Source organism: Pristiophorus japonicus, chromosome 2, assembly GCF_044704955.1.
Source record: "Pristiophorus japonicus isolate sPriJap1 chromosome 2, sPriJap1.hap1, whole genome shotgun sequence".
Taxonomy (NCBI): Eukaryota; Metazoa; Chordata; class Chondrichthyes; family Pristiophoridae; genus Pristiophorus; species Pristiophorus japonicus.
Genome location: NC_091978.1, coordinates 209,225,318 through 209,240,616, shown reverse-complemented (window position 1 = coordinate 209,240,616; position 15,299 = coordinate 209,225,318). Strand labels below are relative to the sequence as shown.

At 45.3% G+C, this 15,299-nt stretch overlaps 1 protein-coding gene across 2 annotated transcripts in view; it reads left to right on the top strand.

Moving 5' to 3' along the window:
• The first annotated feature begins 627 nt into the window (after positions 1 to 627).
• haspin (histone H3 associated protein kinase) overlaps positions 628 to 15,299 on the top strand; it is a 76,486-nt gene continuing 61,814 nt past the window's right edge. The window contains exons 1-2 of one of the 2 annotated variants that reach the window (XM_070870799.1): positions 628 to 1,160; positions 14,833 to 15,036. In XM_070870799.1, coding sequence (XP_070726900.1) covers positions 958 to 1,160; positions 14,833 to 15,036 — 407 coding nt within the window. In that variant the 5' untranslated portion in view covers positions 628 to 957. Of the gene's footprint in view, positions 1,161 to 1,383; positions 1,926 to 14,832; positions 15,037 to 15,299 lie in introns of those variants that run through there. The other variant, XM_070870803.1, reaches the window with a different exon arrangement.

The following is a 15,299-nucleotide window of genomic DNA, read 5'->3' as shown; positions in this document are numbered from 1 at the left end:
GAATATATTTAGTGAATTGGCCTCAACAACTTTCTGTGGTGGAGAATTCCACAGGTTCACCACTCTCTGGCTGAAGAAGTTTCTCCTCATCTTGGTCCTAAATGGCTTACCTCTTATCCTTAGACTGTGATCCCTGGTTCTGGACTTCCCCAACATTGGGAACATTCTTCCTGCATCTAACCCGTCTAAACCCGTCGGAATTTTAAATGTTTCTATGAGATCCCCTCTCATTCTTCTGAACTCCAGTGAATACAAGCCCAGTTGATCCAGTCTTTCTTGATATGTCAGTCCCGCCATCCCAGAAATCAGTCTGGTGAACCTTCGCTGCACCCCCTCAATAGCAAGAATGTCCTTCCTCAAGTTAGGAGACCAAAACTGTACACAATACTCCAGGTGTGGCCTCACCAAGGCCCTGTACAACTGTAGTAACACTTCCCTGCCCCTGTACTCACTATGAAGGCCAACCGGAGGGCTCAGACCAAATATGTGCCTTTAAAGAAAAAGGGTGGGAATTACAATGGGTCGAATGGCCACCTTCTGTGGCATAGATTTCTATGATTACATAGGAATTATCGCCAAAGCCCGACCCTCCCCATCAACACTGACGGACCTGCTAAATATTTCATGTTTGAAAGACGAGTTGCTCTAACGGTCCTTGCATAGTCCTCCGCGCGCAAGCGCCGTTTTAAAACCCTCTTCGAACAACATTCAATGACGCACTTCCGGATATGAGAACCAATCAGAGCGTGCAGTGGAGCCGCCGGTTATCCAATCGGATGAGGAGAAATTCAAATAGCGGGGCGGTAACCCAATTGGCCGATACACTCTGCTCCCCAGGCTATCGTGGTGCCGGCTGCGGCCGCAGGCCCTGAGCTTTACAGTCAGGAGAGAGTGCCGTGCTTTCTCTGTTAAGACAGGTTGTGTCTCCCTCCACACCTCCCCAATTGCTCGGACAGGATGATGAGGCAACAGCTACGGGGTGGCCGCCTGGCTACGGTGCGCACATACGGTAAATACAATGTGCGGACGGTGAAGGCCCACAAGTGGTTGAGCCCAGAGGCGGGCAGGGAGCATCTCTTCTCGTCTTCGGACTCTGTGAACACCACCCGTTCCCGGAGCACCGACAGCAGTAACCCGTCCTTCACCATCGGCAAGAAAAGGTGCAGAAACTCATTTGTGTTTCATTGAGAACGATCGTAATCGTCCTAAACTGGTAACGTCATTTTACAAACCGGATTGTGAGTTGTGTGAGTGCATATTATCCTCTTTGTAAAAAGCAATATGCCGTGGATCATCATCATCGGCAGTCCCTCGAAATCGAGAAAGATTTGCTTTCACTCGAAATATGAGTTCTTGGGTGACTGAACAGTCCAATACGGGAATTATAGTCTCTGTCACAGGTGGGACAGTCGTTGAAGGAAAGGGTGGGTGGGACTGGTTTGCCGCACGCTCCTTCCGTTGCTTGTGGTTGTTTACTGTATGCTCTTGGCGATCAGACTTTAGGTGCTCAGCGCCCTCCCGGATGCACTTCCTCCACTTAGTGCAGTCTTTGGCTAGGGAGTCCCAGGTGTTGGTGGGGATGTTGCATTTTATCAAGGAGGCTTTGAGGGTGTCCTTGAAACATTTCCTCTGCCCACCTTGGGCTCGCTTGCCGTGTAGGGGTTCCGGTAGAGCGCTTGTTTTGGGAGTCTTGTGTCGGGCATGTGAACAGTGTGGGCCGCCCAACAGAGCTGGTCGAGTGTGGTCAGTGCTTCGATGCTAGGGATGTTGGCCTGATCACCAACGTTGGTGCGTCTGTCCTCCCAGGGGATTTGCAGGATCTTGCGGAAACACCATATACAGTAGACACCTCAAATTGCTGGAGAAATACCATCAACAATGTCTCCGCAAGATCCTGTTATGGATATCCTGTGCTATTCCACACGGTAAGTCAAGGAAGTGCGGTCTCTTTCTCTTGCCTTATGTCTTGATGCTGTTTCTCAATGTGTATCGTCTTTTCTCTTAGCATGTTGTTTTGCTTCTCTCCCTGTCTTCTTTCCTTGCAGGTGCTTAAAACCTTATTTTGGATGCTAGAAATTTGTTACTGGGAGAGGTGGGGCACAATCAAAAATCTTCATAAAGCTTTTTGAGTGATTTGTGTGAAAAATACAGTGCCAAGTGGTGGTTGTACCGGGAGCTGAGTGCTCAGATTAATTTTGGAAGTGGTATTAGAGTGCCACCTACAGGGGTTCCAGGAGAATTAATGGGTGAGTGGCCTGGAATTTGCAGTCAGCGGGCAAAGCGAAGTAGACTTAGCACAAGGATCTTGCAATCCCTGTGTCAAGAACTTTGGGTTTTCCTATCTTCAATTCAAATCATCAACGGAATCCCTTGTGCAAACTGCTGTGATGACAACAGGCTGGCTATGCAGCTAATCAAAAGGCAGAATTCTTACACAGCAAACAAGGAAGTGAGTAAGCTCTGAAAATTCTAACTTTTTACGCTATTTAGAGAGAGCAATATAAAGATTGGGGCTACCAGATGGGGAAAAGGCAAACTTGAAATAAAGATGAACAAGTTAAAAGAAATTAAAACATTTTTTGAAAAGTTTCTTAATTTAATGTTTATTAAAATGGATAAATTTCACACTGCACACAATTAGAATTAGTTTTCCAGGACCTTAACATTTGTTTAGCAGTAATAATGCTGTCAAAACCACAGTTACACCTAATCCCTTTGGGCTTAACTTTGTGAGGAATTTGACAGCGTACTTACTGTGGAAGAGCTGAAGTTTACGTCAGTTTCAATGATTTGGCTAATTACACAGATTGCCTGCTCTGGGGTGGGTTGGTCGGGTGGGGTGGGGGTGGGGGAAACAGCATAACCAGTGACGGAACCTTCAATGACAGATCGCAACTTCAGGATTTGTGCTGCCAGTTCGCCATCATCCTGACTGCAAATTCTGTGGCAATATTTTTAGCTTTAAATTCTCATTGAAAATGATAACATAGCTGTTTTTAGTGGTTGTGTGAGCTACATAAGAATTTAAATTTACTAGTAGATCTTTTGTGGTACTGTAGAAAGCATGTCAGACAATATGATCTATCTTTTATTGGTCTTTGATGTCCTGGTGTTGCTGTTACACTCTCTCTTCTGTTGCTGTGTCTTCTCTTCCCATCTGCGTTACATCCTTGCACCCTGCCACTTGTTCTTCTGCCCACACACCTGCAAAGCTGTGTCTGAGACCAGTGAGAAGGGGCAAGGTAATGATTTGCTGCAGTAATTGATAGATACTCAGTGGCTGAAAGTTTCTTGTGTGGAATTCCATTTGTGCCTGAGGAGGCCCTGAGCAGCAGTCTGTAGCCAGCAAAGAAACTGCTTGTTTGATGCTGTGATATGTCTCGCCACATAAGTGAGCATCTTTTTTTTGAAGGTTCAATATATGTTGAAAGATGACTATAAGAAGGGTCCTTAATATTTTCTAGTAAAGGATAGCAAAGTTTGTAAATTAACATTTTGTACCTAAGTATCATTCATTTACCTGTTTCATGTTCAATACATTGCCTGAATCCAGTGGTGAAAGAAGAACTTCATTTAGTTAGCATTATTTGTATCCACCGGATGACGCGAGGCAGTTCACATTTGAACAATAGTTACTTATTATGTTGGCAAATCAATCTGCATACAGAACGATCCTTCAACCATTGAAGATCTGGCATGGAGAGTATTGCATAGAACAGTCCCGTCTAATATGTTTTTTTTTAAGTGGATTCATGGACTCCCAGGCTGCCTGTAATTTTTGTGGCCTGGATGAGTCCATGTTTCATGTTCATGCAGAGCGTGAGAGATTGAAGCTCCTCTTCCATTATTTGAGGGGGCTGCTCTTCAGTCCCGCGTCCCTGATCTTTGGCCACCCAGTACGGAGGGAAGTGTGCAGACCGGACCCTAGTGGGTCTGATCTTGGGCTTGGCCAATTTGGACAATAACAGATCCAGGCAGAGCGCAGTCGATAGGGCTGTTCCGGCTAGCTGCCTTTCTTTCATAGCTACGGGTTCCCTTGGAGAGGGAGCATGCGGTGTCCGCTGGTACGCTAGAGGTTTTTAACGATCGGTGAGCAATGGAGGAAATAGAGTGCTAGTGGATACAGAGAACAAAATTATAATTTAAAAAAGTTTTTAATGTTTTTGTCATAATTTGGAACCTATTGTATTTGCCCTTTAAAAAGGGACACTTACAATTGAAGGGTTTTAGTGTGCCCAATTGATGTAATCATCGTAGATAGGTCCTTCAAACAGCAATAAGCTTTTGTATGTTCAATCCACCAACTGAAGGTATTCAGGCCTTATTGAAGACTAGGAAAATCACATGATGCATCCAGTAAGCCACAGTACAGTGGTGAGGGTTCTCTGATCGATCCCTATTGATATTGTTCACCTAGATATTGGGCAGGGCAGGTAAAGACAGTCCAGGTTATAAGGGATATGAGAACATCCTTCAAGAGTGGTCAGTGATGCTGAACTAGAGTGGAATATTTAGCATAAAACCAGAAATCTTAAGACACACCAACAGAACCTTACTTCACGACCGGTGGGCACTGCAGAACGTGCATCATTTAATTGACAGTAAGAATATTGGGCCGAAAATTGCGGCCTTGTCGGGTCCGTACGAAGTGCGCACGGACCTGGCCAGGCCCCTCAAAAGCCAAGTTTCGGGGCGAGATGCACATGCACCGAGAACTAGCTTTTCCACTCCGTCAAGATTTCTCCATACAGATCCTCCGCATCACCGAGAGATGGACAACCGCGTGTGGGAGGTTTGGGCTATTTGCCCAGTGAGTCTCCTTCAAACTTTTACGCCTGTTAAAGCAGGCGCATAGCTTACTTTTACCAGCGTAACACTTTTAAAACATAAAAATTAAATTTAAACACTTTTTTATTTAAAAATCCTGTCCATATTTTTAACCTTAGTTAACACATTAAAAAAAATTCCAAAATTTTTTTTTTCTAAAAGATTTAGTTACATTTAATTTCAATGAATTTTAAATAGCTGAGATGTTTTTATTATGCTGTGTTTATGGGGTCTTTCTCATTGATAGTACCTGTAATGAGAACACGTACAGAGTTCCCATTTTTATCAATGAGAATACTGCCTCGTGATTGGTGGTCCAGGCCCATGTGACTCCAGCTTGTATGTATATATGTACCTGAACGACATCTCCCTGTGTGCTGTGCAACGAATCTAGACCTCCGACTGGAATCCTGTGTTCCTCTGGGACCACCAAGTACTGCCATAGATTTTTTTTCGGGTCGGAGGAGTTCATACAAAGGAAACCTCCGACCGCAATTCTCCCCCCACCCATTATGTTTAATTTTAATTTAAGCTTCATTAGTTTTTTTCTTCATTCACGGAATGTAGGCATCGCTGGAAAATCAGCATTTATTGTCCATCCCTAAATGTCCTTGAGAAGGTGGTGATTAGCTTCCTTTGCAGTCTGTATGGTTGCAGGTACTCTAAGTGCAGTTAGGGCGAGAGTTCCAGGATTTTGACCCAGTGACAATGAAGGAATGGCGATATATTTCCAAGTCAAGATGATGTGTGACTTGGAGAGGCAGTTGGTGGTGGTGGTGGTGGTTGCATGCACCTGCTGCCCAGGTCGTAGAGCTCTAGGATTTGGGAGGTGCTGTTGAAGCAATGCTGAGTTGCTGCACTGCATCTTGTAGATGGTCCATGATACATACGTCAGTGGTGGAGGAATTGAATGTTTAAGGATGTGGATGGGGTGCTAATCAAGCGGGCTGCTGTGCTGGATGGTGTCGAGGTTCTTGTGTTGTTGGAACTGCACTCATCCAGGCAAGTGCAGAGTATTCCATTGCACTCCTGACTTGTGCCTTGTAGATGGTGGAAAAACTTTTGGGGGAGTTGGGGGGGTGGGTGCAGTGTCAGGAGGTGAATCACTTACTGCAGAATACACATCCTCTGATCTACTCTTGTGGCAACAGTATTTATGTGGCTGGTCCAGTTAAGTTTCTGGTCAATGGCGACCGTCAGAATGGTGATGGTAGGGAAATTCGGTTATGGTAATGCCGCTGCATGTCATTGGGCACTGGTTAGACTCTCTTGGTGGAGATAGTTATTGCCTGACACTTGTGTGGCGTGAATATTACTTGCCACTTATCAGCCCAAGGCTGACTGTTGTTCAGGTCTTGCTCCATGTAGGCATGGAGTACTCCATTATCTGAGGAGTTGTGAATGGAACTGAACACTACAGCCATCAATAAATATCCCCACTTCTGACATCCCATACCTCAGGAGCCTCTTATTAACAAGAGCAGACATTGATGATGAGATTCAACACCGCCCCCAGTGCGCCAATGCAGCATTCGGCCTCCTGAGGAAAAGAATGTTCGAAGACCAGGCCCTCAAATCTGCCACCAAGTTCATGGTCTACAGGGCTGTAGTAATACCCACCCTCCTGTATGGCTCAGAGACCTGGACAATGTACAGTAGATACCTCAAGTCGCTGGAGAAATATCACCAACGATGTCTCCAAGATCCTGCAAATCCCCTGGGAAGACAGACGCACCAACGTTAGCGACATCGACCAGGCCAACATCCCCAGCATTGAAGCACTGACCACGCTTGATCAGCTCCGCTGGGCAGGCCACACTGTTCGCATGCCAGACACGAGACTCCCAAAGCAAGCGCTCTACTCGGAACTACTTCATTGCAAACGAGCCAAAGGTGGGCAGAGGAAACATTACAAGGACACCCTCAAAGCCCTGATAAAATGCAACATCCCCACTGACAACCTGGGAGACCCTGGCTAAAGACTGCCCTAAGCGGAAGAAATGCATCCGGGAGGGTGCCGAGCACCTCGAGTCTCATCGCCAAGAGCATGCAGAAATCGAGCGCAGACAGCGGAAAGAGCATGCGGCAAACCAGTCCCACCCACCCTTTCCCTCAATGACTATCCCCACCTGTGACATAACATAAGAACATAAGAATTAGGAACAGGAGTAGGCCATCTAGCCCCTCGAGCCTGTTCCGCTATTCAACAAGATCATGGCTGATCTGGCCGTGGACTCAGCTCCACTTACCCGCCCGCTCCTGTAACCCTTAATTCCCTTAATGGTTAAAAATCTATCTATCTGTGATTTGAATACCTTCGCGAGCCTCAACTGCTTCCCTGGGCAGAGAATTCCACAGATTCACAACCCTCTGGGAGAAGAAATTCCCTCTCAACTCGGTTTTAAATTAGCTCCCCCCATATTTTGAGGCTGTGCCCCCTAGTTCTAGTCTCCCCGACCAACCTCTCTGCCTCTATCTTATCTATCCCTTTCATTATCTTAAATGTTTCTATAAGATCACCCCTCATCCTTCTGAATTCCAACGAGTAAAGACCCAGTCTACTCAATCTATCATCATAAGGTAACCCCCTCATCTCCGGAATCAGCCTAGTGAATCTGCCTCTGTACCCCCTCCAAAGCTAGTATATCCTTCCTTAAGTAAGGTGACCAAAACTGCACGCAGTACTCCAGGTGCGGCCTCACCAATACCCTATACAGTTTCAGCAGGACCTCCCTGCTTTTGTACTCCATCCCTCTCGCAATGAAGGCCAACATTCCATTCGCCTTCCTGATTACCTGCTGCACCTGCAAACTAACTTTTTTGGATTCATGCACAAGGACCCCCAGGTCCCTCTGCACCGCAGCATGTTGTAATTTCTCCCCATTCAAATAATATTCTCTTTTACTGTTTTTTTTTCCAAGGTGGATGACCTCACACTTTCCGACGTTGTATTCCATCTGCCAAACCATAGCCCATTCGCTTAACCTATCTAAATCTCTTTGCAGCCTCTCTGTGTCGTCTACACAACCCGCTTTCCCACTAATCTTTGTGTCATCTGCAAATTTTGTTACACTACACTCTGTCCCTTCTTCCAGGTCATCTATGTATATTGTAAACAGTTGTGGTCCCAGCACAGATCCCTGTGGCACACCACTAACCACCGATTTCCAACCCGAAAAGGACCCATTTATCCCGACTCTCTGCTTTCTGTTAGCCAGCCAATTCTCGATCCATGCTGATACATTTCCTCTGACTCCGCGTACCTTTATCTTCTGCAGTAACCTTATCGAATGCCTTTTGGTAATCTAAATACACCACATCCATCGGTACACCTTTATCCACCATGCTCGTTATAACCTCAAAGAATTCCAGTAAATTAGTTAAACATGATTTCCCCTTCATGAATCCATGTTGTGTCTGCTTGATTGCACTATTCCTATCTAGATGTCCTGCTATTTCTTCCTTAATGATAGCTTCAAGCATTTTCCCCACTACAGATGTTAAACTAACTGGCCTATAGTTACCTGCCTTTTGTCTGCCCCCTTTTTTAAACAGAGGCGTTACATTAGCTGCTTTCCAATCCGCTGGTACCTCCCCAGAGTCCAGAGAATTTTGGTAGATTATAACGAATGTATCTGCTATAACTTCTGCCATCTCTTTTAATATCCTGGGATGCATTTCATCAGGACCAGGGGACTTGTCGACCTTGAGTCCCATTAGCCTGTCCAGCACTACCCCCGTAGTGATAGTGATTGTCTCGAGGTCCTCCCTTCCCACATTCCCGTGACCAGCAATTTTTGGCATGATTTTTGTGTCTTCCACTGTGAAGACCGAAGCAAAATAATTGTTTAAGGTCTCAGCCATTTCCACATTTCCCATTATTAAATCTCCCTTCTCATCTTCTAAGGGACCAACATTTACTTTAGTCACTCTTTTCCGTTTTAAATATCTGTAAAAGCTTTTACTATCTGTTTTTATATTTTGCGCAAGTTTACTTTTGTAATCTATCTTTCCTTTCTTTATTGCTTTCTTAGTCATTCTTTGTCGTTTAAAGTTTTCCCAATCTTCTAGTTTCCCACTAACCTTGGCCACCTTTTCCGCATTGGTTTTTAATTTGGTACTCTCCTTTATTTCCTTGGTTATCTACGGCTGGTTATCCCTTATTTTACCGCCCTTCGTTTTCACTGGAATATATTTTTGTTGAGCACTATGAAAGAGCTCCTTAAAAGTTCTCCACTGTTCCTCAATTGTGCCACCGTTTAGTCTGTGTTTCCAGTCTACTTTAGCCAACTCTGCCCTCATCCCACTGTAGTCCCCTTTGTTTCAGCATAGTACGCTCGTTTGAGACACTACTTTCTCACCCTCAATCTGTATTACAAATTCAGCCATACTGTGATCACTCATTCCGAGATGATCTTTTACTAGGAGACTGTGGTTCTCATTATTGGACTGTGGACAGGGACTGTGGTTCTCATATTGGACTGTTCAGCCACCTAAGGACTCGTGTTTAGAGTGGAAGCAAGTCTTCCTCGATTTCGCGGGACTACCTATGATGATGATGATGATGATGATGGAGGGAAGCTCATTGATGAAGTAGCTCGAGATGGTTGGGCCTAGGACACTGCCCTGAGTAACTCCTGCAGTGATGTCCTGGGGTTGAGATTGATTGGCCTTCTAACAACCACAACCATGTTCCTTTGTGCTAGGTATGACTCCAGCCAGTGGAGAGTTTGCCCCATAATTCCCATTGGCTTCAGTGTTACTGGTGCTCCTTGATGCCACACTGTCAAATGCTGACTTGATGCCAAGGGCAGTCACTCTGGCCTCACCTCTGGAATTCAACGCATTTGTCCAATTTGGGCCATGGTTGTATTGAGGTGTGGAGCCAAGAGGTCCTGACGGAACCCAAACTGAGCATCGGTGAACAGGTTATTGGTGAGTATTTGCTGCTTGATAGTACTGTTGACGACACCTTTCATCACTTTGCTGATGATTGAGAGTAGACTGACTGGGTGGTAATCGGCTAGATTAGACTTGTCCTGCTTTTTGTGAACAAGACATACTTGAGCAATTCTTTACTTTGTCGGATAGATGCCAGTATTGTAGCTGTAGTGGAACAGCTTGGCTAGAGGCACGGCTGGTTCTGGAGCAAAGTCATTAGCATGACAGCTGAGATGTTGTCAGGGCCCATAGCCTTTGCTGTATCCATTGCCTTCAGCAGTGCATTCAGCTGTTGCCCGGTGTCACGTGAAATGAATCAAATTGGTTGAAGGCTGGCTTCTGTGATGGTGGGGACATCCGGAGCAGGTCGATTATGGATCATGCACTAGGCACTTCTGGCTGAAGATGGTTGTAAACGCTTCAGCCTTGTACTTTGCACTCGTGTTGGGCTCTGCCATCATTGAGGATGAGGATGTTCATGGAGCCATCTCCTCCCATTGGATGTTCATGGAGCCATCTCCTCCCATTAGTTGTTCAGTTGTCCACCACCATTCATGACTGGATCTGGCAGGACTGCAGAGCTTCGATCTGATCTGTTGGTTGTGGGATCGCTCTGTCCATAGCATGCTGTTTAGCATGCATGTATTCCTGTGTTGTAGCTTCACCAGGTTCAATTCATTTTTAGGTACGCCCGGTTCTGCTCCTGACCTGCTCTTCTACACTCCTCGTTGAACTAGGGTAGGTCCCCTGGTTCGACGATAATAGCAGAATGAGAGATATGCCTGGCCATGAGATTACAGACTGTGGTAGAATACAGTGCCTCAAAGGGAGAAAAGGATAGACTGAGTAATTACAGGCCAGTCAACCTAACCTCAGTGGTGGGAAAATTATTGGAAAAAAAATCCTGAGGGACAGGATCAATCTTCATTTGGAAAGACATGAATTAATCCAGGACAGTCAGCATGGATTTGATAAGGGAAGGTCGTGTCTGACTAACTTGATTAAATTTTTCGAGGAAGTAACCAGGAGGGTGGATGAGGGCAGTGCGTATGATTTAGTGTATATAGATTTTAGAAAAGCTTTTGATAAGGTCCCATGTGGCAGACTGGTCATGAAAGTAAAAGCCCATGGGAGTCAGACCAAAGTGGCAAGTTGGATCCAAAATTGGCTTATAAGTAGGAAGCAAAGGGTAATGGTTGATGGGAGTTTTTGTGACTGAAAGGCTGTATCCAGTGGGGTTCTGCAGGGCTCAGTGCCGGGTCCCTTGCTTTTTGTGGTATATATCAATGACTTGGACTTGAAGTTGGGGTTATGATTAAGAAGTTTGCAGATGACATTAAAATAGGTTGTGTGGTTGATTAATGAAGAAGAAAGCTGCGGACTGCAGGAAGATATCAATGTACTGGTCAGGTGGACAGAACAGTAGCAAATTGAATTCAATCCGGATAAGTGTGAGGTAATGCATTTGGGGAGGTCTAACAAGGCAAAGGAATACACATTAAATGGTACGACACTGAAAAGTGTAGAGAAACAAAGGGACCTTGGAGTGCAGGTCCACAGATCCCTGAAGATAGCAGGCCAGCTAGATAAGGTGGTTAAGAAGGCATATGGAATACTTGCTTTTATTAGTCGATGCATGGAATACAAGAGCAAGGACGTTGGGCTTGAACTGTATAAAACACTGGTTAGGCCACAGCTGGAGTACTGTGTGCAGTTCTGGTCACCACATTACAGGAAAGATGTGGCTGCACTGGAAAGGGTGCAGAGGAGATTTACAAGACTGTTGCCTGGACTGGAAAATTTTGGCCATGAGGAAAAATTGGAGATGCTGGGTCTGTTTTCTTTGGAACAGAGGAGGCTGAGGTGAGACCTGATTTGAGGTGTATAAAATTATGAGGGGCCTGGATAGAGTGGGTAGGAAGGACCTGTTTCCATTGGCAGAGGGGTCAACAACCACGGGGCATGATTTAAAGTAATTGGGAGGAGGTATAGAGGAGATATGAGGGGAAATGTCTTCACCCAGAGAATGGTGGGGCTCTGGAACTCGCTGCCTGAAGGGGTGGTAGAGGCAGAAAGCCTCACTGCATTTAAAAAATACTTGGATGTGTACTTAAAGTGCTGTAACTTTGAGGGAGTGCAGCAAAGGTTCACCAGACTGACATATGAAGAAAAACTGGATCGACTAAGCTTGTATTCACTGGAATTTAGAATGAGAGGGGATCTCAGAAACATATAAAATTCTGATGGGATTGAACAGGTTAGATGCAGGAAAAATGTTCCTGATGTTGGGGAAGTCCAGAACCAGGAGTCACAGTCTAAGGATAAGGGGTAAGCCATTTAGGACCGAGATGAGGAGAAACTTCTTCACCCAGAGAATTGTGAACCTGTGGAATTCTCTACCACAGAAAGTTGTTGAGGCCAGTTCGTTAGATATATTCAAAAGGGAGTTGGATGTGGCCCTTACGGCTAAAGGGATCAAGAGGTATGGAGAGAAAGCAGGAATGGGATACTGAAGTTGCATGATCAGCCATGATCATATTGAATGGTGGTGCAGGCTCGAAGGGCCGATTGGCCTACTCCTGCACCTATTTTCTATGTCTCTATGTAACATACAGGGTTACGGACCAAGAGCTGGAAAGTGAAATTAGGTTGGATAGCTCTTCGTTGGCTGGCATGGACACGATGGCCGAAATGGCCTCCTTCCGTGCTGTAAATGTTTATGATTCTATGAGCATGGTGGTAGTGCCACACAACACAATAGAGTGTGTCTTCAGTGTGAAGATGGGACTTCGACTCCACGAGGACTGTATACTGGCACCAATACTGTCGTGGACAGATGCATCTGCAACAGGTAGACTGGTGAGGATGAGGTCAAATAGGTTTTGCCTCATGTTGATTCTTTCCAGGTTCGGGCAGTAGTGCTGATCGACATTGAAGTCAACCCTCTAGAATACATTCTATGCCCATGCACCCTGAGTGCTTCTTCCAAGTGATGTTCAACGCGCAGCAGAACTGGTTCCTCAGCTGAGGATTAGGTGTGGTAATCAGCAGGATATTTCCTTGCCCATGTTTGGCCTGATGCCATGAGACTTCATGAAGTCTCACCGACCTGGACCTTGATGACGTCACTCTGCGCTGCCATCGCCCTCCTGCACCAGCTCGTGCTGTTCCCTGAAGTGGCCTCCATGCTGCTCCCGGGCCATCACACCTCTGCTCCTTTTATGGCCCTGATCTGCCGTTGGTGTACTCACACAGGCCGGGGCCTCCACGCTGCTCCCGGGCCACCACACCTCTGCTTCTTTTATGGCCACTACCTGCCGCTGGTATTCTCTCGCTGCTCGCTTCACTAATGCAGCCTTTCAATGGTGGGCCATAAAGGTCCAGGTCAGTGATTGGAGGGTGGGCAGGTACAGCAGGAGCAACGAGAAACTGTGAAGGAATGTGATTGGGGCCTGCGGAGGCGTGAGTTCGGGGCCAGTGGTCATGGGGCAGCACGGGCCAGCCCACACTGCGATATGTGTGCGCACTCGGTCCGCGCAGCAGAGCAGGTCTCCAGTCATCTTGGATAACCCTTGCCACTGGATCAAGACCTAGCTCTGTCAAGCCCGTGTGGTGGCTGGTGTGCAACGGCCACCACACATTTAAAAAAAAATCCACGCACAGGCATCTTCCACCCTTCAGGATGTAGTTCAGGACCTGGAATATTAAGTCCTTCATTGAAACACCTGTAAACTCATCCTTTTTTGGCGTGGAAGCAAGTCATCCTCGTTTCGGGGGACTGCCTATGATGATGATTCTGGAGTCAATGTTGAAGATTCCCTCCTGACTGTATACCAATATGCCGCTACCTCTTGAGGGTGTCCTGCTGGTGAGACAGGACATACCTAGGGATGGTGAGGGAGGAGCCTGGGACGTCGGCTGAAAGGTATGATTCTATGACTATGTCGGGCAGTTGCTTGAGTGGTCTGTGGGATAGTTCTCCCAATTTTTGCACAAGTCCCCAAAGGTTAGTGAGGAGGACTTTACAGGGTTGACTTGGCTGAGTGTGTCTTTGTCATGTCTGAATCTGGTACTTGGGTCGATGCTGGGCAGCCGTCTGATTTTTATTCTGATTATTGTTTAGCGTAGCGGTTTGGTATAACTGAGTGGCTTGCTAGGCCATTTCAGAGGACAGTTCAGAGGCCACATTGCTGCAGGTCTGGAGTCACAAATAGGCCAGACCAGGTAAGGACGGCCGACTTCCTTCACTAAAGGACATTAGTGAACTAGATGGGTTTTTAATGACATCTGATAGTTTCGTGGTCATCATTACTAATACTAGCTTTTTATTCCAAATTTATTTAATAAACTGAATTTAAATTTCCTAGCTGCCGTGATGAGATTTGAACTCCTGTCTCTGGATCATTAGGTACTGGTCCAGTAACATAACCGCAATGCTACCGTACCCTCAATTTTGATGGGACTTCTTGTTCAGAATATTATATTACATTGCTTATGTTCAGAATATGATATTTATTACCCACGTGTGGAGCTGTTTTCTGAGTGCCATCTTTCATTTCATTTTAGGCACGTTTTATTTGTCAGTTTTACTGTATGCATTAGAACATCAGAAATAGAAGCAAGAGTACGACCTATGGCCCCTCGAACCTGCTCCGCCATTCAATAAGATCATGGCTGATCTTCAATCTCAACTCCACTTTCCCGCCCGATCTTCTCCACATCCCTTGATTGCCCTAGAGTCCAAAAATGTATCCACCTCAGCCTTGAATATACTGAACTATTCAGCATCCACAGGCATGTTCAGTGAAATATTGTAAAAGATGCTGAAGTTTCATGTTAAACATTTTGATCTAGTATTTTTAAGCTGTGTGGAATTATTTGTGTGAATTTGGAGACTGAGACAAAGGAATGTTTTGGATCTATGAAGTGCTGATACTTATTTTACTTGGCTGTTATGTCACCTTTGATTTTTTGTTTACCTGCATGTTATCTAAAGCGCTCTAGAATTTTTCACTTTTTCTTTACAATGTATCTTGTGAAATCTTAAATTTTGAATCATTTCAGGCGACGGAAAGTATCGATAAGTGTTTCAAATGCTAAGGTGGCAACAAAGAAAACTGTTGGAAAGCAGACCAATAGCAAAAGTCGAAGGAGAAAACATTCTTATCCCCTCAAAAGAAACTGTAGCCCTATTTCTACAGAAGATGAAAGTCAAGAAGACAGCATATTTGTGGAAAGCAAAGAAAATTATTTTGCTCCTGTTACGAGGTATATAATATAAATTTGCTTGGAAGTGCATTATTTATGTTGCACAGTTTCTGATAAAAGAAATGTTTAGCACATAGAATATTTCTTCAAAGATTGGCTCTTGCACTACAGGGTCATTAAAAAGAGTATGCCAGCATGTAAATGTGAGGGGACATTTCCTGCTTTGGTGCATCGTGTGTGGTATTGTGCTCACGGAGCACATTTTGAGAAATTGAGCATCCCCAGCCTGTGACTTTTCCATCTATTTAAACTAATGGATAAAA